The 21695-nt window shown below is 52.2% G+C and overlaps 7 protein-coding genes across 7 annotated transcripts; 3 read left to right on the top strand and 4 right to left on the bottom strand.

Moving 5' to 3' along the window:
* Positions 1-253: 253 nt before the first annotated feature.
* Positions 254-1035, bottom strand: BKA78DRAFT_13077 (uncharacterized protein). The gene has a single exon (XM_066882581.1). The coding sequence runs from the start codon at positions 879-881 to the stop codon at positions 375-377; it is 507 nt and encodes a 168-aa protein (XP_066749422.1). The 5' UTR covers positions 882-1035; the 3' UTR covers positions 254-374.
* Positions 1036-2354: 1319 nt separating this feature from the next.
* BKA78DRAFT_302653 (uncharacterized protein) lies at positions 2355-3876 on the bottom strand. The gene is made up of 2 exons (XM_066887459.1): positions 3724-3876; positions 2355-3608 (listed from the first exon to the last, which is right to left on the bottom strand). The coding sequence occupies exons 1-2, from the start codon at positions 3837-3839 to the stop codon at positions 2588-2590; spliced, it is 1137 nt and encodes a 378-aa protein (XP_066749421.1). The 5' UTR covers positions 3840-3876; the 3' UTR covers positions 2355-2587.
* A 137-nt stretch (positions 3877-4013) lies between these two features.
* Positions 4014-6793, top strand: BKA78DRAFT_339990 (uncharacterized protein). Its single transcript, XM_066890303.1, has 2 exons — positions 4014-4089; positions 4162-6793. The coding sequence occupies exon 2, from the start codon at positions 4340-4342 to the stop codon at positions 6731-6733; it is 2394 nt and encodes a 797-aa protein (XP_066749420.1). The 5' UTR covers positions 4014-4089; positions 4162-4339; the 3' UTR covers positions 6734-6793.
* A 271-nt stretch (positions 6794-7064) lies between these two features.
* BKA78DRAFT_348763 (armadillo-type protein) lies at positions 7065-14387 on the top strand (the record flags this gene model as incomplete). The annotated part of the gene is made up of 4 exons (XM_066890688.1): positions 7065-7120; positions 7170-7234; positions 7286-13974; positions 14022-14387. 4 exons carry the CDS (start codon positions 7065-7067, stop codon positions 14385-14387), a joined length of 7176 nt encoding a protein of 2391 aa, XP_066749419.1.
* Positions 14388-14510: 123 nt separating this feature from the next.
* Positions 14511-14958, top strand: BKA78DRAFT_13053 (uncharacterized protein). The gene has a single exon (XM_066882577.1). It carries the CDS (start codon positions 14634-14636, stop codon positions 14892-14894), a length of 261 nt encoding a protein of 86 aa, XP_066749418.1. The 5' UTR covers positions 14511-14633; the 3' UTR covers positions 14895-14958.
* Positions 14959-15318: 360 nt separating this feature from the next.
* BKA78DRAFT_302649 (uncharacterized protein) lies at positions 15319-16436 on the bottom strand. Its single transcript, XM_066887458.1, has one exon. It carries the CDS (start codon positions 16378-16380, stop codon positions 15454-15456), a length of 927 nt encoding a protein of 308 aa, XP_066749417.1. The 5' UTR covers positions 16381-16436; the 3' UTR covers positions 15319-15453.
* Positions 16437-18252: 1816 nt separating this feature from the next.
* Positions 18253-20781, bottom strand: BKA78DRAFT_339987 (heterokaryon incompatibility protein-domain-containing protein; the record flags this gene model as incomplete). Its single annotated transcript, XM_066890302.1, has 2 exons — positions 18253-18549; positions 18610-20781. One exon carries the CDS (start codon positions 20779-20781, stop codon positions 18712-18714), a length of 2070 nt encoding a protein of 689 aa, XP_066749416.1. The 3' UTR covers positions 18253-18549; positions 18610-18711.
* Between the last annotated feature and the right edge of the window lie 914 nt (positions 20782-21695).

Below are 21695 nucleotides of genomic sequence, written 5' to 3'. Positions count from 1 at the left end.
GGAATTGCAAACATGTCCAACTGGTGACTGAGCATGACGTATGTCTAAAACTGTCTCATTCAACATGAATATTGACTGTTGCCATTCTTCGCGATCTGCCACTTCCATCTTCACCAACTTACGTATACACATCTCCAACTATATGTCCTGTTTGTCACGCACGCAGCATCTCAAGCAAACACACCATCTCAGCGCCACTGCGCCACCCCACAGCGCCGTCCGCCATTCCCCGTCCGTCGTCCGCACAGGTACAGACTCCGCACAAACCCAACTTGCCCCATCCCTGCTCGATCCCCCGCCCTGCCGCACAACGCTTGCCCGCGCCCCGATGCACGCCTCCATCTCCACAGCCATGCCACCCACCCCATCCACGCTCAGCCACCCATGCCCCGCTTGCATGGCGTCCCGTCTGCGCACGCCAACCTGCTTGCTTGCAGGTAGGTAGGCTGGGCTAGTTCGAGGCAGGCAGCTCCAACCCGCTCAGTTCGCTCCACGCCGTCCAGCGCAGCCAGGGGAGAGGCGGAAGTCAAGGCAGGGAGGAGGTGGGGCCGCTCGCGCGGGCGGGACGACCCGAGTAGTTGTTTAGTGTTTCGAGGTTCTTTTCGCTCGGGGAGCGGCGCGGAGCACAGAGCACACGGCGCAGAAGGAAGAGTGCAGCAGGAATTAAGCCATTTGTACCGGCATGTTGGCGAGTCAAAATCTGGATCAGACGCTCGGGCTCGAGAGCTGTGGCGGCCAAACGTTTTTTGGATATCTTGTTGGGATTCATGCTCGACGTTAGGCAGATGGATGGCAGCGGTACTAAGCAGCCACGTAGGTGCTGTAGCCAAGGGAAGGGAAGGCGCAAAAGAAACAAACGCGCATGCGCACCGCGCGTTCATCTCTCACCAGCAGCGGAACTAGGTGAGCTGGCGAAGTAGCTGTCTCTTGGTCTGCCGTCGGTCGGTGACGGGAGCGTCGCCTTTCTCCGATCGCTGTCCCAGCGGCCTGCGTGTGCAAGCGAAGCCCGACAGAGTTTAAGCCGTCTCCGTTATGAATGCGGCGGTTGGCGGGTTGGCGGGTTGGCACTTTCTAAGCGCGAGGGCTTGGTCGCCGCACTGGCAGGGCGGAGCATTGGCATTGGCACCAGCCTCGTCTTGGTGATTTGAATGAACGACAGAATCGAAGTTGGAGACGATCGGGTTCCTCTATGCTGGTGAGATGTGAAGTGAGGAAGCACTTCCGAAAAATGCAAGATATATTGCCCTTCAGGACGAATGCCCAAAGTCGGCATCTGCAACAGCACAATCCAAAAAGAAACACAAGGCCAGCATTGACCGCACCCAATCGATCAGTGAGAATCGCCACGGCCGTACAGCATGTACCCTTTCGCAGCGTTCATGCTCCGTCCATCATCGTACTGCAGTACGGCAGTACGTTTAAACGAGACCCCCGAGTCAGTTCACTTGCCGGCAGGCACAGAGGTCCCAAGCAGTCGAGTCGAGCAGCATATAAGCTTAAGCACGCCCAGCCCAGCTCTTAAAATTGCCGATGCTTGAATCAAGCTGTCTGACTGGCGGACAAGCAGCAGGCCGCCTGGAGCAAACGGCTCGGAACGGCAGTCTTTTCCGAGTCTCCGCGCTTGCATGGTTTGCTCTCTCACGAGGTCGGCGTTGGTCAGGGTTGCTGAGTTGTGTTGTTGCATTGTGTTGCGTGCTGCTTGCTGTTGTTGTTGTTGTTGGGACTTGGGCTGGTTCGGTCAGCCTAGGCTGCTATTCTAAGGCACAAAAGAAATAATGCGCGCGCGTCCTTCCACTCCATGGGGATCATGTTGGCGATGGGCGTGCGGGGGTCATGAGTCGTTGAGGTGTTGATTGACTTTGCGCCTCGTTGCTCAAATGTCGTCAACTACCTGTCTTATGGCATTCTCGAGAATTCTGGAATCCTTCCTGCACTTCTTCCATGATTCTCTAGTTAGCACATGGTCTGCAAAACGATGTGCAGAAGAGGAAGAGGAGAAGAGAGATTACTGATCCACATTTGGTAAGAATCATACCGCAATACAAAGCTAGAAAGTGAAAGTTCAGCAGGCTTTCGCACTCCAAATGTGCATGTCGCGAAGTACATGAACTTCAGTAAGCACTACTGTCGACGGCTCAAAGTGTTCCCTGCTTGGCCGCTTGGTTCACTGAACGACTGATTCGTGGAATGGTTACCCCTGTCGAAATGAACCCTGCTGTCGGAAACAGGGGGAACAGAATACGGCAAGTTGTGGCGGTACGACTGTTGTCGTATTCCTTGTGCGCTATTCCGAAATCAGTAGACTGACCGCGATGCAAGTTGAATGCTCCGCAGATGGGTGGCAACGTTGATTAGTCGCAGCTTGTTAATTGTGTTTACATAGAATAGAGACTGTTACGGAGTAGTATGAGAAGAGCTAGAAGTTATAGCACGGAAAACCTCATGCGTATTGGTCGTGCCTCTAGGTCGACTGATCAAGCTCCGCTGCGTCGATTTTTGAGACTCGAAGGAATGATGTTGTTGTCACACAAATTCTCAGAAGTCACAGATGTGCCTAAACTGAGCTCCATTGCATAGCAGTGCATGACTATCCAGGCTTCCTCAAATCGAGCAGAGCAGAAAGCTTGATTTGATTCTTCTCGCCCCAGCCTGCGGCTCCTCCCGAAACCTCAGGACGGACGGCGGTGTACCAGCTCCAAGCTCTCTTATCCAAGTCCTGACTGTTCAAAGTTTTGGACCAAGACCGTATGAGAAGGTCAAGTGCTCCCAGCAGGAGAGCGAGGTTGTGTTCTTTCTCGGCTTGCTTAGATGCGGCCGATTGTTTTGTTGTCGCCTTCTTGTCATCTCCGGAAGCAGAGTTGAAAGACTTGAGCAGATACGCACGAGCGGACTCGGCGTTGTGTACCGGGAGGCCACTGGGGTTTGACGTTCCTTGCCTTGATGGACCAGCTTTTGTTCGCAGCGCTTCGAGGTCGACTCCCCAAAGCGGTGGCCTCTCGTCGCCTTGTGGAGGTGCCTGTAATTCAGTTCTTTCGGTGACCTCCTGATCTGCCATCTGCGCCTTCTTTTCGGATCCTGGTTTCTCATCGTCGTCCTTGGACTGCCATTCGTATCCCCATCTTTTCATCACATGGATTTCTCTATCCATGACCTTTGCCGTCGGATGTCCTTCGCCCCAACCCTCTTGCTCTGCTGTCTTACCCTTGTCAAGCCCAATGCTAACTGCTTTGGTCTTGCTGTTCGCGCTGACAACGGCTTGAGCTAAGCTCAACCGACTAGAGGGTGGTTGTTCTGGTTTGGTGTACTTCAAGAGATGAACTGCAAAGGCGAGCAATAGGGGCGCTCTGTTCGTGATGAGGACGGTATTTTGCAATTGGTCCTCGTCTGTGATAGGTTCGGGCAACTCCAGCGACGCTTCGACGGCTGCCGGATTGTCCGGCGGGTGTTCTGCCCTTTTCTTTTTGTTTGCTAGAGACTCGGTGGATATGTCGCCGGAAGTTCGCTTTTTGTTGACGCGTTTCGCAGCACTCAGCACCTGCTTGGCCAGCTTCTCGTCTTGGAACACATCTTGAACAGTTCCAATCTTGCTTTTGGAGATTTCCGCTGCACTACCGGACAATTGAGCTTAGCAGAATGTCGAAAGAGTTCGCATCCAAAAGTCCAGTTGTGGCGTGAGGCCAAAGATGGCAGGTCGCGGCGCGTCAATAATGTATTGCGTCATACCTGGAAAGATGCACTTTCTGAAGCTCTTGGACCTTGCTCATGGCAGTTGATAAGGGGATCTTCGCTTCTTGGGTGAGGAAGCGCAGAAGCGCCGGTAGATCTCCCGCAGATGACATGGTAGATGATGGTGTTGAAGAGGCACGAAACGACGGTGATGGGAAGTCGTCGAGCGCGTTGGCGCGGTCTCACATGCTTTCCTGCGGAATTACTTCGGCGATGGGCGGAGATCATATGGTCCGAGCGTCCGGCATCTCGCGCCTTCGCGGACCTGACGACAAGCTCTCCACGCCCTCATTCTTCTTTGAATACTCAATCTTGAGTTTGACTTCCTGGCTCGTCGTTATCCCTGACTACTCAGTACTTACGGTAAGTGTTCAATATCTCGCCTTGACTTTGCCGCGCAATTGCTCTAGATTACAACTAACATTTTCGTCAAAGGTTCATCGCGTCCGTTCAATCGCCCGCTGTCCTTGAGCTCCGACCGTCCATGTCCCTCACGATAAAATAAAACCTCTCTGCTCAGCTCGTCTTTTCTTGCTCGCCTTCCGCTGCCGTCGCGCAAAAACCTACCATTGCTCCTACCGCCGTAATCAAACGTCCTTCCTCGAGCCCCAATATGGACAAGAAGGAGTCATCTGGCGCCAAGGACTTCTTTGACGTGTCGGAGAAATTGAGTGCTCCTGGAAAAAAATCTTTGCGCGAGCGCCAGCGGGAGGAAGCAGAGGCGAAGCGTCTGCGAGACCTCAAGGAAACAAAAGCAACCCTTGAAGACTTTCGCAAATCGTTTGGAGTCGATGACGATGAGGAGCCCACTCCTATCCCTAGTAGCACAGGCCCTCCCAGACTAGGAGCAGGCAGACACTTTGCGCCTCGCGGACCAAGAGGAATCAGTGGACCGGGAAGTCTAGGACCGCCGCCGCCTTCACGAAAGAGAGCCTTTGATGGAGCGCCGAGGGAGGAAAGTAGAGGGTTTGTTGGCCATGCTAGCTCTAGTGGTCCAATTGATGCCGCAAAAGCCTTCCAAGAGTCGGATGATGAGGATGATGCTGGCGCAGGCTCAAAGACTGCAGAGAAAACAGTGCCAAAACCTACCATGCGCTTGTCCTCACTGCCACCCAATGTTACTCAGACGGAAATCCGCAAGTTGATTCCCTCGACACTCTCAGTGGAAGCGGTGAGAATCACTCCATCCGCAGACCCTGGATCACTGGACCGCAGATCGGCCACAGCCATTGTGACCCTTGCCCAAAATACGCCTGCCAAGGACATCGATGCCGTCGTCAATGCGCTGGAGAAACGATATCTTGGCTTCGGATTCAATCTATCTATTTCACGCCATCTTTCATCAGCAGCACTAGAATCATCCGCGACTAGTCTTCCGACAATTGCTTCCGCATCCCAGCCATTTGGTGCCAAGACCAAGGCTGCCTCGAATTCGCAAGGCACATCCTTGAGCCGAGCACCACCGCCTCCAGCTCTGCGCGGTGGCTTTCCGCCCCCAGCATCTTATGGATCGCCAGGCTATCATGGGCAGTATGGCAGAGCTTCTGTACCGACACAAGTCTCTGTCAAACCACCCTCTGATCTTAAGCAGGTCAAGCTGATCAACAGGACAATTGAGTCGCTTATTAATTTAGGTCCAGAATTTGAAGCGCTGCTCATGAGCCGGTCAGACGTTCAACGCAGTCAGAGATGGGAGTGGCTCTGGAACCCACGATCATCCGCTGGAGTGTGGTACAGGTGGCGTTTGTGGCAAGTCATTACTGGAGACCAGTCGCGAAGCACGCGCTTCAGGAGCCTTGAGCAAAAGCTATTTCAAGAAGGAGCGCCATGGGTTGCTCCAGAACAACAGCTCCCGTTTGAATTCACCACAAAGTTTGAGGATATCGTGACCGATCCAGACTACGACTCGTCAGATGAAGAAGCTTCGGATGATGAGTCGCGGAGAGCAAACGCCGGAGGCGGGCAGCCCGAAAGCGGATTCGATCAGGATGATCTCAAGACGTTTCTCAATCCATTGAAGAAAGCCAAGCTCACCCATCTCCTCGCTCGATTACCGACCACCACGGGAAAATTGCGCAAAGGAGATGTCGCCCGCGTTTCTGCATTCGCCATTAGCCATGCGGATAAAGGAGCTGATGAGATTGTTGAAATGCTCATCAACAACATCATGAAGCCCTTTGCGCTGACAAAAGCCAACCCTGATTTCCAGGCGCAACAGGACGAGGAGAAAAAGGAGGATGAAGAAGCAGAGGCGCGGGGCGAGAAGAAGCCTGAGCACGACCCATCCTCAGCCAAGTTGATTGGCCTTTTTATCATTTCCGACATCTTTGCCTCCTGCGGCATCTCTGGCGTCAGACAAGCATGGCGATACCGAGAATGGTTCGAAGTCGCATTCAAGAAGCGCAAAGTTTTTGAACACTTGGGGAGGCTCGACAAGGAATTACAATGGGGTCGGCTTCGGGCAGAGAAGTGGAAACGCAGCATCAACAATTTGCTGAACGCGTGGGACAGTGGCAATGTCTTCTCACCGGCTGGCTTGGCGCATTTTGTCGAAATCTTTAACAACCCACCGCCAACTGAAGAAGAAAAGAGGGCAGCGGAGAAGGCTGACCAAGAAGCGGCCAAGATGGCGACCAAGTCAAAGTGGAAAACGGTCGACGCGAACACTTCTCAACAAGAATCGAGCGTGCCTGCACTATCTAACGGTGGTACGCAGGTTGTGGCTGAAGACGTGGACGGTGAACCCATGGCAGCTGACGACGTGGATGGCGAGCCCATGGATGGAGATGTGGACGGTGAACCGATGGAGGCAGAGGACGTGGATGGAGAGCCAATGGAGGACGTGGTAGACGGTCAGGAAAAGGAGCAGAGTGAGGCAAACAATGGGTCTCACGGTCAGCCGGTCAAGGATGAGTCAAGGGGCATGGCCAGTGAGACGGAGGCAGCCAAGGCACGTAGGAAGCGACCACGGGCTGAAGACATGTTTGCAGATTCGGAGGGAGAGTGAGAGGTATAGAGATGTGAAATATCAATATCAAAAAATAGATATTATTCAGAGAGCAAACAATAGAGTGACGTGATTGGACAGCGCGGGGTAGGAGCAAGGGTCACCGGGGAATTCTCGGTTGGTCTAAATAGGTGGACCGGGAGGCACATGATGAAGCTGCCCAAGGACCAGCCCACATCAAGTTCAACACTGCAACACAGCTTACCGCGCAACAACCACCCTTTTCCACTACGCTCCCAACACCTCCTGGTCTCGCTCTTCACCAACTCTCTCGGATGGCAGCTTCTCCCTCCTCCCCGCGATACTGAACGGCCTGGAGGCCACTGTCAACATGGCGCAAGCTTCGCCCGAGACCGTGGACCGGTTGTTCAATGAACTGAAGTCGAGGTACGGCTGAATGCGCCCTGAATGTCGCGATAGGAGCTCACCCCACCAGAAACGGCGACGTGAGAGAGAACGCCGCAAAGGCACTGCGCCAAAGCCTGGAAGCAGCCCATCGAGGTAAACACCGTTGAAACCCCATGCGAACCTTCCCGCTCACCTGGGCTGCAGAATTACCCCCTGGACAATTCGCAAACTACTACGACAGAGTATGCAATCGAATAAACGGCCTCGTGGTGCAAGGCAGCGAAACGAACGAACGACTCGGTGGTATCCAAGCCCTAGACCAGCTCATCGACTTCAAAGGCGACGACGCCGGCCAAAAGACGACGCGATTCGCGAGCTATCTGCGTGCCATATCACAAGGAAACGACAATGCTGCCATTGATGCTGCGTCACACGCGCTGGGAAGGCTGGCGAAGCCCGGGGGCACGCTGACTGCGGAGCTTGTGGAAGCGGAGGTCAAGAGCGCATTGGAATGGTTACAGATGGATCGCCAGGAGAATCGCCGCTTCGCCGCCGTGTCGAATCTCCGTGAACTGGCCAAAAACTCCCCGACGCTCATGTACCAATGGGTCGCTCAAATCTTTGAGGTCATCTGGTACGCGCTACGAGACCCCAAGGTCCGTATACGACAGGCTGCCGCCGAAGCCATCAGCTCCTGCCTGGAAATCATATCGGCGCGCGATCAGCAGATGCGGACACACTTTTTCAACAAGGTGTATGAACAAGTCCTCCATGGCTTTTCGGTCAACACGGTCGAGTCCATACACGGGTCCATCCTGGCCATGAAGGAGCTGCTGAGGAGGGGAGCCATGTTCATGCATGGCACGAGGTACATCGAGGCATGCAACAACGTATTGCGCTACAAGGACCACAGAGATCTACTTATCCGGCAGGAAGTCATCATCACCATTCCGCTCCTCGCCGCCTACTCACCTAACGACTTTTCCCAACACTACCTTCACACCTGCATGCTTCATCTCCAAGGTCTACTGCGCGAAGAAAACAAGGACCGCAGCGCGGCATTTATCGTCGTCGGTAAAATCGCCGGCGCCGTCGGCAGCCACTTTGGAAAATACATTGATGGCACATTGAATGTGATCAAAAACACTCTTATTCGCAAGACGCGGTACAGGGCGCAGGAAGAGCCCGCAATATTCGAATGCCTCAGCATGCTCGCCATAGCAGTCGAGCAGGCCCTCAGCAAGCATGTTGATTCTCTCCTTGACCCCATGTTTTCGTGCGGGCTGAGCGATCCGCTCACGCAGTGCCTTGTGGACATGGCACATTACGTACCGTCTAGCCGAGCTGCAATTCAGGAGCGTCTCCTAGATCTCCTCAGCCAGGTTCTTTGCGGACGACCATTTGTGCCCATGGGTAGTCCCCAACACCACAATGCTCCGCCTCCCCAAATCTGGACTCGCGACCACAAGCTCCCCGAGGTCATTCGACAAAAAGAAGGAGAAATTGCTCTGGCCCTCAAGACACTTGGCGACTTCAACTTCTCTGGCCATGTGCTCAATGAGTTCGTGCGCGACGTTGCCATCAAATATGTGGAGGCTGACAACCGGGAAATCCGGAAGGCCGCCGCCCTCACAGCCTGCCAGCTCTTCATTGCTGATCCGATCGTCACTCAGCAAAGTCAGCATGCCATTCAAGTTGTCGGGGATGTCATTGAAAAGCTCTTGACTTGCGGTGTGGCCGACGTGGACCCTGATATACGCCACACCGTCCTCAGAGCCCTCGACTATCGCTTTGATCGCCACCTCGGAAAGGCTGAGAATGTTCGAAGCCTCTTCTTGGCCCTCAATGATGAGGTGTTTGAGATTCGAGAAGCTGCTATGAACATTATCGGGCGTTTGACCTCGATCAATCCCGCATATGTCTTTCCCTCGTTGCGCAAAGTCCTCGTCCAACTCTTGACTGAGATTGAGTATTCAAACAGCGCACGCGACAAGCAAGAGAGTGCCAGGCTCATCAGCACTCTAGTTGGCGCGTCGTCAAAGCTAATCAAGCCATACGTTGACCCCATGATCACCGTCCTTCTTCCCAAAGCAAGAGACCACAATCCAGAGGTTGCATCAACGACCTTGAAAGCGATTGGTGACCTAGCCGGTGTTGGAGGCGATGACATGAAGCAGTACGTTCCAGAGCTGATGGAAATCATCATCGAAAACCTCCAAGATCTCAGCTCGGAATCAAAGCGGATGGCAGCTTTGATCACTCTCAGCCAGCTTGCTGCCAATGCTGGGTACGTGATTGAGCCGTACAAGGAGCACACCGAACTTCTCACGATCCTCATCAACATCGTCCGCACCGAGCCGGCGAATACTCTCAGGAAGGAGACTGTCAAGCTCATGGGTGTGCTTGGCGCCTTGGATCCCGACGAGTACCAAAACATTGTTGAAAAGTCTCCTGAGTACAATCTCATGGCAGAGGCACAAGCTGTGACGGACGTTTCCTTGATCATGAGCGGCATCACTCCTTCCAACGAGGAATTCTATCCGACTGTCGTCATCAACACGCTTATGGGGCTTCTCAAGGATACGTCTTTGCAGCAATACCACTCGGCCGTGGTCGACGCGGTGATGAACATTTACGCCACCATGGGACTGAAGTGCGTGCCTTTTTTGCCTCAGGTCGTACCTGGCTTTTTGGGCGTCATTCGCGGAGCCCCTGCCGGACGTGTCGAGGGATACTTCAACCAGCTGAGTCAGTTGGTTAGGGTTGTGCGGCAGCATATACGACCTTTCTTGACTTCGATCCTCGACACCGTGCAAGAATTCTGGAATGGTGGTATTCAACTCCAGGCCACAATTCTGTCTCTTATCGAGGCAATCGCTCGTGCCCTGGAGGGCGAGTTCAAAATCTACCTAGCAAACGTGTTGCCCCTGATGCTAGGCGTCCTGGATCAAGACACGTCGGTGAAACGGCTGCCTTCGGAAAGAGTCCTCCACGCGTTTTTGGTGTTTGGTTCCAGCGCAGAAGAGTACATGCACCTCATCATCCCGGTGATCGTGCGCATGTTCGACAAGCCCGGTCAACCTCATCTCCTGCGCAAATCTGCCATTGAGACTATTGGCCGCCTCTCCCGCCAGGTTAATATCTCGGAATTCGCTGCGATGATCATCCACCCGCTTTCTCGTGTACTTGCAGGTACCGACGGCGCTCTCAAGCAGACGGCGCTCGACACCTTGTCCGCTCTCATTTTCCAGCTGGGGCCGGATTACATCCACTTCATCCCCACCATCAACAAAATCCTCGTCCAACACAAAGTACCCCATTCGAACTACGCTCTTATTGTATCAAAACTTCAAAGAGGCGAGCCTCTTCCACAGGACCTCAGCCCAGATGAGCGCTATGGCGACGACGACGAAGATCTCAACTCGACTGAAATTTCCACCAAAAAGTTAGCCGTTAATCAGCAACATTTGAAAAATGCCTGGGATGCTACCCAAAAAACGACCCGTGAGGATTGGATCGAGTGGATGAGGCGCTTCAGTGTCGAGCTCTTGAGGGAATCGCCACAGCAAGCCCTCCGCGCATGCACGCCGCTCGCTAGTGTCTACAACCCTATTGCAAAAAGTCTTTTCAACTCGGCCTTTGTCAGCTGCTGGACGGAACTGTATGATCAATACCAAGAAGAGCTCGTGAGGTCAATCGAGATTGCCTTGGCGTCTCCCAACATTCCACCCGAAATTCTGCAAATCCTCCTCAACCTGGCGGAGTTTATGGAGCATGACGACAAGGCCCTGCCTATCGACGTTCGCTCCTTGGGCATGTATGCAGCCCGTTGCCATGCATATGCAAAAGCACTGCACTACAAGGAACTTGAGTTCAACGCGGAACAAAACGCTAGGGCCGTCGAGGCTTTGATCAGCATCAACAACCAGCTTCAGCAGACTGATGCCGCTTTTGGTATCCTCCGCAAAGCACAAAACTACCAGGACGTGGAACTCAAGGAGACTTGGTTTGAAAAGCTTGAAAAATGGGAAGAGGCCCTCAAATCCTACCAGCGACGCGAGAGGGACGAGCCCGACTCGTTTGAGATCACCATGGGTAAGATGAAGTGTCTTCACGCCCTCGGCGAGTGGGAGGTTCTTTCAACTCTGGCCCAGGACAAATGGATCCACGCGCCTCAGGAGTACCGTAGGACGATTGCTCCCTTGGCTGCCGCTGCGGCCTGGGCGCTTGGACAGTGGGAACTAATGGATCAATACCTCTCGGTCATGAAGTCTTCGTCTCCCGATTGGTCCTTTTTCGGCGCGATTCTGGCCATCCATCGTAACCAATTTGAGGAAGCCCAAAGGCACATTTCCAAGGCCCGCGACGGTCTGGATACGCAGCTGAGCGCCGTCTTCGGAGAATCGTACCAGCGGGCGTACTTGCCTCTTGTTCGTGTGCAGATGCTTGCTGAGCTGGAGGAAATCATCACCTACAAGCAAAACAACAGCCACCCCGAAAAGCAGGCGAGCATGCGTGCCACCTGGGACAAGCGTCTGCGCGGATGTCAGCCCAACCCCGAAGTCTGGCAGAGGATGCTTAAGGTGCGCGCTCTGGTCATTTCTCCTCGGGAGAACATGCACATGTGGATCAAATTCACAAACCTTTGCCGGAAGAACCAGAGAGTCGGCGTCGCTGAGAAGTCTCTGCGATCTCTTTTGGGTGGTACTCATGAAGACATTTTCACCTATGTCCGGAACCACGCCCATGAGATTCCGCACCCCATCTCGTATGCGGTGTTCAAATTCATGTGGTCTTCAGAACGCAACGACGAGGCTCTGGACCTTTTGAAGGACTTTACAGCCCGCGTCGCCGACGACTTGCAGATCAGATCCAGAGACAACATGAATAACAACGGTGCAATGACCAATGGCGTCAACGGCGTGCATGCCATCAATGGCGTGCATGGTCTGAATGGCTTGGTCAACGGCCTCACCATCAATTCTAACCACGGCACCAGCGCTCAGCAGTACGACTTGGCCGAAACGCAAAAATTGCTTGCCAAATGCTACCTCAAGCAGGGAGAATGGCAAACGCACCTTCACCACGGCGACTGGACCCACGAGCAAGTCCACGAAATTCTCTCCTCATACGCGGCTGCGACGAGGTACAACCAGAACTGGTACAAGGCATGGCACGCCTGGGCTTTGGCCAACTTCGAGGTGGTCAACGCCATGACGCCTCAGACTGAGAGAGCTACTCCCGAGCTTCCTCCTGGTGCTGTTCATGAGCACATTGTTCCAGCTATCCACGGATTCTTCAAGTCCATTTCGCTATCCTCGACCAGTTCTTTGCAAGACACGCTGCGTCTTCTAACCCTGTGGTTCGCGCACGGCGGTCATCCCGAAGTCAATTCGGCAGTCACTGAAGGCGTCAGCACTGTCAGTATCGACACCTGGCTCGAGGTCATTCCGCAGCTGCTCGCGCGCATCAACCAGCCAAATGTCAGAGTGCGACAGTCGATTCACAACTTGCTGTCCGAAGTTGGGCGAGCCCATCCGCAGGCACTGGTATTCCCTCTGACTGTCTCGATGAAGTCCGACGTATCGAGGAGATCCCGTTCGGCTACTGCCCTCATGGATGCTATGCGCCAACACTCTCCAAAACTTGTCGATCAAGCCGATCTCGTTAGTCACGAACTTATCCGCATTGCTGTGCTGTGGCACGAACAATGGCACGAGGGGCTTGAAGAGGCATCGAGACTGTACTTTGGCGACCGCAACATCGAGGGTATGTTTGCCACGCTCGCACCGCTCCACGCCATGCTTGACAGGGGGCCGGAAACCCTGCGCGAGATTTCCTTCATCCAGTCATTCGGTCGGGAGCTCCAAGAGGCGCGCGACTGGTGCCAAACTTTCCGCAACTCCAGCGAGGAAGGCGACTTGAACCAGGCATGGGATCTGTACTACCAAGTCTTCCGCAAGATTGCCCGACAGCTGCCTTCGCTCATGACCCTCGAGTTGCAATACGTCTCGCCTAAGCTCAAAGATGTGCACGACCTCGATCTAGCAGTGCCAGGTACCTACCAGAGCGGCAAGCCCATCATCCGCATCCAGTCTTTCGACCCTGTCTCGACAGTCATCCAGTCTAAGCAGCGCCCGAGGAAGCTCGTTATTAAGGGAAGTGATGGCGTCAACTACATGTACGCTCTCAAGGGTCATGAAGATATCCGTCAAGACGAGCGCGTCATGCAGCTGTTTGGTCTCGTCAACACGCTCCTCGAGCACGATGCCGAGAGTCGCAAGCGCCACCTCAACATCCAGCGCTACCCTGCCATTCCGTTGTCGACGCAGTCTGGTCTGCTTGGGTGGGTCCCGAACAGCGACACACTTCACGTGCTGATCAGAGAATACCGCGAGAGTCGCAAGATTCTGCTGAATATCGAGCACCGGATCATGCTGCAAATGGCTCCTGACTATGACTGCCTCACGTTGATGCAGAAGGTCGAAGTCTTTGGATACGCGCTGGACAATACCACTGGTCAAGACTTGTATCGGGTGCTCTGGCTCAAGAGCAAGAGCTCGGAGGCCTGGCTTGATCGCCGAACCAACTACACGCGCTCCCTCGCTGTCATGTCTATGGTCGGCTACATCTTGGGCTTGGGTGACCGTCACCCGTCCAACTTGATGCTTGACAAGGTCACTGGCAAGATTATCCACATTGACTTTGGCGACTGCTTCGAAGTCGCCATGCACCGCGAGAAATACCCCGAACGCGTGCCTTTCCGTCTCACTCGCATGCTTACGTACGCCATGGAAGTCAGCAACATTGAGGGTAGCTATCGCACCACGTGCGAGCACGTCATGCGCGTGCTGCGCTCCAACAAGGAGTCTGTCATGGCGGTCCTCGAAGCTGTAAGTTCGTTTCATTCGCTCAGTTATTCCAATACTGACTGTTCTAGTTCATTCACGATCCCCTCCTCAACTGGCGTCTTGGTACCCGCGAGTCCCCGCCTGAACCCTCCTTCCAATCGCAACGCCGCGCTAGCATCATCGGTGCGGAAATTGCGCCTGGCGAGCGACCCGAATCATCGTTCCGGCCGCGCCACCGCTCGAGCGTCGCGCCACCCGGCGACCCGGAGGCCAGGGAAGAGCAAAATGCACGCGCGTTGCAAGTTCTCAGCCGCGTCAAGCAAAAGCTCACGGGCAGAGATTTCCGCCCGTCCGAGGAACTCAGAGTCAACGACCAGGTCGACCGCCTCATTCGTGAGGCGACGAATCTGGAAAACCTCTGCCAGCACTACATCGGATGGTGCAGTTTCTGGTAGAGCAAAACAAAAAATCGAAGGTCGCAGAAAAGGAACGGTTGTGTACGAATTCGAGTCGTGTCGAGTCGCAAAATGCGAGCGGAATGCAATGGGAGTTGGGACGATGTTTTTCATAGGGGCGTTATGGACTTTCAGCTTGAATATTGTGGTTTTGGGTCTTCCACTGCTCTGAAGTTTTTCCTAATTCCTTTTCCTTTCCAACATTAGCCGGCGGACTGACTGGAGCATGGTGTGGAATGGCGTGCCATGGGGTATCAAAGGCTTTCCCCTTTTTTCTCTCTTGCTTTTCTTCTCATTGACCTCTTCTTCTTTTTGAATCATCATAGGCTGGGCATGACGATTGGCGTATGGTATGGCACCTACCTAGTGGAATTTGCTCATTACCCCCCAAAAAACCAATTCCTTGCGGTTCTTGCGTTGCTGGCTTCTCTACCTCCCCTTACGAATCCGTCGATTGGCAGCTCCACTGCCCCTTTTCCCGTTCCATCCCACTCGAGACGCTTCTAGATTGACGGCCTTTTATTTTGTCTTGCCCACACAGACTATTATCTCCTCGTTCAGGCGTCGATGGCTGATTCACTTGCTTTGGTCTGCTTTGCCCACTGATCATCTTCATGAGGCTCATGCTCTCGACTCAGCTGAAGTGCTGATCAGCTCGAAAACAAAATCTCTTCTCATTTGGCACTGACTTGGCGATTACCCTTTTGCATTTTGCCTTTCCTTTCTTTTGGATACCATGTTGAACGGCCGGTTGCGGCGTGAATGGATGGGCTGAGGGAGGTATGGTGGAATCTAATATCATTTGATTCCTGCGCCATGAACCTTTGAGTGACGATTGAAGTGAGTAAGTGATGATTTGACTCGAGGAGAGATTGCTTCTTGAACAAGTAGTGGCCTCGAATTGGCGCCATGGCCTTCAAGGCCGTGCCTTCGATTGATAGCTAGGTGGTCTCGTGTTTCAATTTCAAACAATGAAATCTAGCTGACCGTATGAATTAGTCCCATTCTATTATTCAAGCTTCTTCGACTCATGTTCTTTGCATCTACGTAGCCGTTTGACCGATGGCTACTCAAGCACGAAAGAGCATTTGGGTGGTTGCAACTTGACCCAATCATCGTAAGAGATCAACCCGAAACCAACTCTCCGTGACAATCCATCATCGCGCGTCTGAACCGCTATAACGCTTAAGAAATATTCTCCACGCGGCCATCCAAAAAAATCCTCCAATTCGTCCCCGATCGATGAGCATGTGTCGTACCATGAAAGTAACGTGAGGGAGTCGATAATCGTCAGAGCGACAAATTGCAAGGGTGTTTCCTCTTGCTGGATTTCTTGCTCAAATTCCTTGTCATCAAAGACAACAATTCCGACTTTTTTTTTGCCATTATACACGACGCAAATCGTTTGCTCTTGAGTAAAATCTTCTTCGTATTCGTCGTTCAGCGGTGTGATACTCAAACGTATACTTTGAGAATACAGTACGACACGTCCAGGGAAGGCTGCAAGCTGTCTTTGCTCGTTTGGAATTTTATCCAAAAAAAGCGGCTGCTTGTTTCGATCGTACCCTTGGAGGGTCTTCCACAGGTCTGTACTTGATGGCCACCTACGACCAAAAGGAAAGTTTTCATCATCCAATTCTCCCAAACACTCTGGTGTCTCGAGCACGAAGTTTCCTTCAAGAGCTAGTTTCGCAGACTCGTACGCGCTAGAGCTTGCCCGTGTATCATCTGAGTGGGGTTCGTCTCCATCCTGGACCCGGAACAGGAAATGCTGGGGTCTTGGGAACACCAAAGAAGCCTTTCCGTTGGCTTTGTTAAAAAAGACCCAAGACGCAACATGGAAGTTGTTGAAAGCAGGAGGAACGGTGATTCGACCTTTTGTTGAAATCCAGGACCAGCTTGGAAATATGCTGTCGCCTCTGAAACATCTCCGTCGACTTTTGCTGTCTTCTGAAAACCAGAGTGTCGAATCGTGGAAACCGACCAGTGGCATGCCAAACTCATGACAATTATCATGAAATTGTGAACATACACCTTGGAATGCGATTAGAATGTCGTTATCGTTGCCCAATTCTCTTCTCGTATAGTCCGAAAGGGCTACTTCATAAGAGATTGTGCCATGATACATTGGTTTATCCAAATATAAACCAATTGATCCTTCATAACGCAGCACGACGTCCGGATAAGGCCCTGGCGTCTCAATGCGGCTTTCATGTGGCCGAGCTCGTTCATACTCGACGAAGAGGCCAATAGGAGTGAATAAAAGAAGCCGACGAGAGAGCACAGCCTCTTGGAATGTCCATCCACGCTGTGCCCAGCGCGATGAACGTATCATTGCAGTACTTGTATTGCGCAAGAACTGATGGTAATCATACACTTCTCTCGAACTATCCGGATGCTGGGCTTTTCGAAGGGCTTTTGATATGCCACAAAGCCCAAACGAAGCATCACCTTCCATCGCTGCGAGAGTGACAAAGGCGTAGTTGTAGATACGGCCCATATCTTGAATTTGAGCTTGCTTATCCCCATTCGGATTATCATCGTCTTGCAGGATGCAGAGCCTATCTACCCAGAGATACCGTATACCAAAGATTTGGCAGACGGCCATGGCATCCTGAATTGTTGATGGGACTTTGCTGTTGCTGAGGCTGCCAGGCTTTTCAAGCCGGTTGATATTTCTTAATGTAGCTTGGAATGCTTTGACGTCTCCCCAAACATAACTTAAACAGGCGTACTCGAAAGGACCTGATGGCGCTAGAAGGATGCATTTTTCCTCCGTGTCGATGAGGCGAAATCCACGGGGAACCGGATCCAGGTTTGGGACCGCGGCTGCATTTTCCAAGGACGTTATAATGCATTTCCAGTTGATAATTTGTGTTCCAGAGGGACTTCGCATTGAGTGAAGGAAGGGAATATCCAAGTCGGTGTCTCTCCACGACATATTGGAACTTGGCCACTTTTTGCTGAGGAAAGGACGCCGAGGGAGTTCGACAGTATGAGAGAGTACGAGCTATGCAGGTCCTTCAATATATCGCTGGAGGCAAGAAATAAAGGACTGGCGGAAGCCTGGGGCCAAAAGGTGGGGTATGGAGCCAAAGCTGACAGCCTGTTATACCATTAATCAGAAACTGGGGCTTAGGCAAGGCTGCTGTAGCCCCACAGCATCCAGATAAACAACCGTGAGCGAACGATTTTGAGGCTCCGACTACCCAGATTGCCGCGCACTTGATCGCAGCTGGTGTGAGGTCAAACAGGTCAACCCACAGTCTTTGTGGGTGAAGAAACGGGAGACTCATTCCCACGTCTTCCAAGTCGATGAACTTTTGCGATGTGTCCATACTCAACGAAGGCATCTAAGGAGAAGAGATGGTGTGAGTCCAGTACGCAAGCGCGTGGGGCATCTCGAATCAACAGGAATGATCAACTCGCGCACCGCGAGGCTGCGTGGGTTCAACAGTAGTAATGATATGCCAGAGCCTCCCCACACGACTCGGCGATCATCCTAGATTGGGCCTTTTGACAGGTCGAATCGCGGCGCAGTAGTAAGGTAACCCCGCCACATACTGCCACACAATACGCTCTCACGCTTCACGCCTTCAAGGTAAGTTGAAAGAGAGCCTAACCACCACCTGCGTGGGATTTCTCGTGCAAATTGCTGTCACTTGTTGCTGCTGGCTTGGGAGTACTGGCAGATTCGGAGATTCGCGCCTCTCAATCCTTGACGCAAATCGATGATTCGAAAGGCAGAGTAAGGGATCGACACTGCTGTATCTACGCTGACGCCAAGCTGTAAGCAGCAAGTAAGCGCAACAGCATTCGTAGCTCTTCCTGGTCAAGACACGCACTTCTCTCTGCAACGCCTTGACCTCACCGAGTAAGGCTAAGTTGGACAAGTTGTGTGAAGGACGTCTTTGAAATTGGCCTTGACTTGGCGGTCACCCTTTTGCATTTTGCCTTTCCTTTTGCGTCTTGTAGCTGAACAGCCGACTTTGAGTTTGGAGTTGATGGACGGTGGGAGAGCATTGAATACGATTTTCATTGCCTTAATAATTGTACTCTGCCATGTGCAATAGCTGCAAGTGAGTATTTTACTCCCCCGATGACCGAGCCTAAGACATACAGTAGTCCACGAGTGACACAAGCAAATTCAGTTGTAATGGATCTAGTGGATAGTCAGCTCGATAGTCTTGTAAGTGAGGGGAAACGGATCAGTCCAAGGTACCTCAATGCTCTCTGAAACTTGGATTTCCTGAGCACATGAAACCATTCCGATCCTCCGTTCAATCTCGACGTCTTTCAGACTGTCTTGCCATCTGTTGAATTGCTACTCAAGGACAAAAGAAGTCTTCGTTGGCTTCAACTCGATCCAATCCTGAAAGTTGACAAAGCCGAGACCAATTCGGCGCGAAACTCCACCTTCGAGCGTTTCGATGGCCATGAAGCATATGATTGGCCTACTTTGACCTTCCCCTTCTCCACGGCAGATATTGATGGTCAAGTCTCTCCATGGCCGCCGAGAGATTGACAGGGCGATGCATTGGATTTCGTTCGTCTTTTTCCGTAGTTCCGATTTGTATGACCTGTCATCAAAAGAAACAACTCCGACTCTCTTCTTGCGGAGCAACATTCCGAATATTGTTTTGCGAACAAACACTCCACAGCTTGACTGATGTTCATCGGGATCCTCGTGAGCGCTCGCAATATCTAATGATGCTGCCTGAGAGAACACCAAAACGCGCCCAGGGGAAGCCGCAAGGCGTTTTTGTTCATTCGAAATTCTTGTGACATAAGAAGGATGGCTCTGATTTTGATCCAGTCCTTGACAAGTTTTCCAGAGATCCAACAGTGTGTACCTCTTCCTCAGTGACATCCAGTTGTCGCCAGAGTGTGGGTTCATGCTTGCTATTTCCGGCGGTCGTACTGGCATGCAGTCAGAGTTACAGGCCAAAATTGCGAGAGAACAATCGAAACTGCCCTCTTCAGGCTCGGGAAACTCCATTGCAACCTTCCCACCTATTGCGCTAACAAAAGCCCAGGAAGCGACGTAGAATCTGCCCCTGCCCGGGTTTTGCGTTCTGGCGATTGACGGGTCAAGTTCCTTGAGTTCTCTGGCACGGGAAAAAAAAGGAGACAGTGAAACTGGTCCCTGTACTGAAATGCCTCCCTGTACGGAAATCCAGGACCAGGTCGGAAACGTGTTACAGCCCGAAGACGGCCTTCGTCGTCTTTCATCGCTTAACGGTAGCCAATGGACAGCGTCGAAAAATCCAGACTCCGGCAGACCATATCTGTGCTCATTATACCAGAATGAGCAAACACCATGGAAGGCATTCAGAATGTCGTTTGGATCGCCCAGTTTTCGTCGTGTGTAGCTTTCAACAGCCTCTTCATAGCTGGGTTTGCAGTGGAAGAATGGTGCGAAAGGGCGCAGGCTGCTTGGTGACATACGAGAGGCTCCGTCGTGTTCCAGATAAATGTCTGTGGCAGCGAACATTACAAGCCGATGGGAGAGAATGGCTTCTTGATATGTCCATCCGCGTTTTGCCCATGGCGACCTTTCCAGATCAAAATGCGTAGGCTTGTCCAGCTTCAAAGGTTGTGATACGCCATTCAACCCGGAGTTTGCATCTACTCCCTGCATTGCGACCAGGGTGACAGCTGCGTGATGGTAGATACTGCCCATGTGTCGCAGTTGAGAGTACTTCTCACCATTTGGAGCATCATCGTCCTGGATAATACAAAGCCTATCCACCCAGAGATATTTGATATCAAGACGCTGGCATGCTGTCATAGCATCCTTGATTGTGGCTGGAACCCTTTCATGGTTGAGTGTTCCAGGCTTTTCAAGTCGATGGATATTTTTCCTTGTGGCCTGGAATTCTTTGAAGTTGCCCCAGACGTAGCTCAAACAGGCGTATTGGAAAAGATTTTGCGACGGCGCTCGAACAACTTTCTTCTCCTCAACATCGATCAGACGGAATCCGAAGGGTATTTCTTCCAAAAATGGAAACGCGGGGGCTTCTTCCAACCAAGAAATCACCCACTCCCAGTCGACCGTTGTTATTACCTCACGTGGTTGTCCATCGACATCTCCTTGTTTCTGTCCATCGAATACTTGACGTGAATATGACTGTCGGGCTTCTGGTTTGACGATCGCACGGTGAAGATCAAAAGTTCCCTTGTAAATACCATTTCGTGAGGAGTTGGCGGTCCTTGGAATAAGATAGGCAAGTGAAGGGAGTCGAGACGCAGGCACTGCAATTGTCGGTAGTGGGGTGGAAGATCGGTACTTGGGGTGGACCACGTGAGCGTCTGACTGCCTTGACCGGCATGCAAGAGCGACCAAAGAAGGCAATGGAATAGCACTGCCCCATAAGTATCCAATCTTATGCATTGTGCAACGGAATACAATGCAATAAATGAAGCCCCCTCCTTACTAATTCAATGCGATCAACCTGACTGGCCATACTGCAATGCATTGCGTTGTATTACCACTACATAAAGGTAAATAAAGGGGGAGTTGCCGTTGATTCTTCCCAATTTGGAAATCCTGCTAATTAATGTGGTGTAAAGGAAAGTTCTGCCGGGCGGTGTGCACATTTTACTGTCACCGATGAAAGCACAATTATCCAGCGAGACCATCTAGTTGGTCGATAGAATGCAGCATGTCCATTGCTGTGTGCAATCTATGAAAATGAGATTGGTCATTGCATGGCATTGCATCTGAGCTGTGCAATATTCATGCATGCTCTTTGCTGGATAACACCAACAACCTGGACTTTGCCTACCTTTTTCGTTGTATCTGCAGCCAGGAACGTATCTACCTGTGGAGAGCTGTCAGTACATCAATATGCTGGCATTTGGCAAAACCTAGCGCACATGGATTATGATCAACTTACCCTCTGCCGCATCTTCAGTTCAGCCTCATCACCTCCTCGGCCTTGGATACAAAGCTGACATTAGATGCGTGTCCCCCAAATCTAGTCACTAATCAGTTGCGCGACCATGCTCAAACCGTAGGTTGTGCAATTGCCACCTTCCATAATGGAAGGTCGGCAACGCAACGTATTTTGCAACTTTGCGCGATGTCGTTGCGCAACGACGACGCAACAATACCCACGGGACCCTTCTGCTTATTGCAACGCAACGCAATCTGGACCACTCGTTGCGTTGCGCTGCAAAGTTGACCTACTTAGGAAGTCCTTAGAAGTCCTTCAGTATTGACTTTTAGGCGCATACCTTGATTCCCCAAAATCACTCCCTTCTCTTGTGTTTATACCAACTGATGCAGCCCCAACTCAAGTCTCT

The sequence above is a fragment of the Phyllosticta capitalensis genome (genome assembly GCF_038381095.1).
Source record: "Phyllosticta capitalensis strain CBS 128856 chromosome Unknown BKA78scaffold_1, whole genome shotgun sequence".
Taxonomy (NCBI): Eukaryota; Fungi; Ascomycota; class Dothideomycetes; order Botryosphaeriales; family Phyllostictaceae; genus Phyllosticta; species Phyllosticta capitalensis.
Note: the sequence above shows the minus strand (reverse complement) of the source record. Positions and strands in the feature narration are given on the sequence as shown.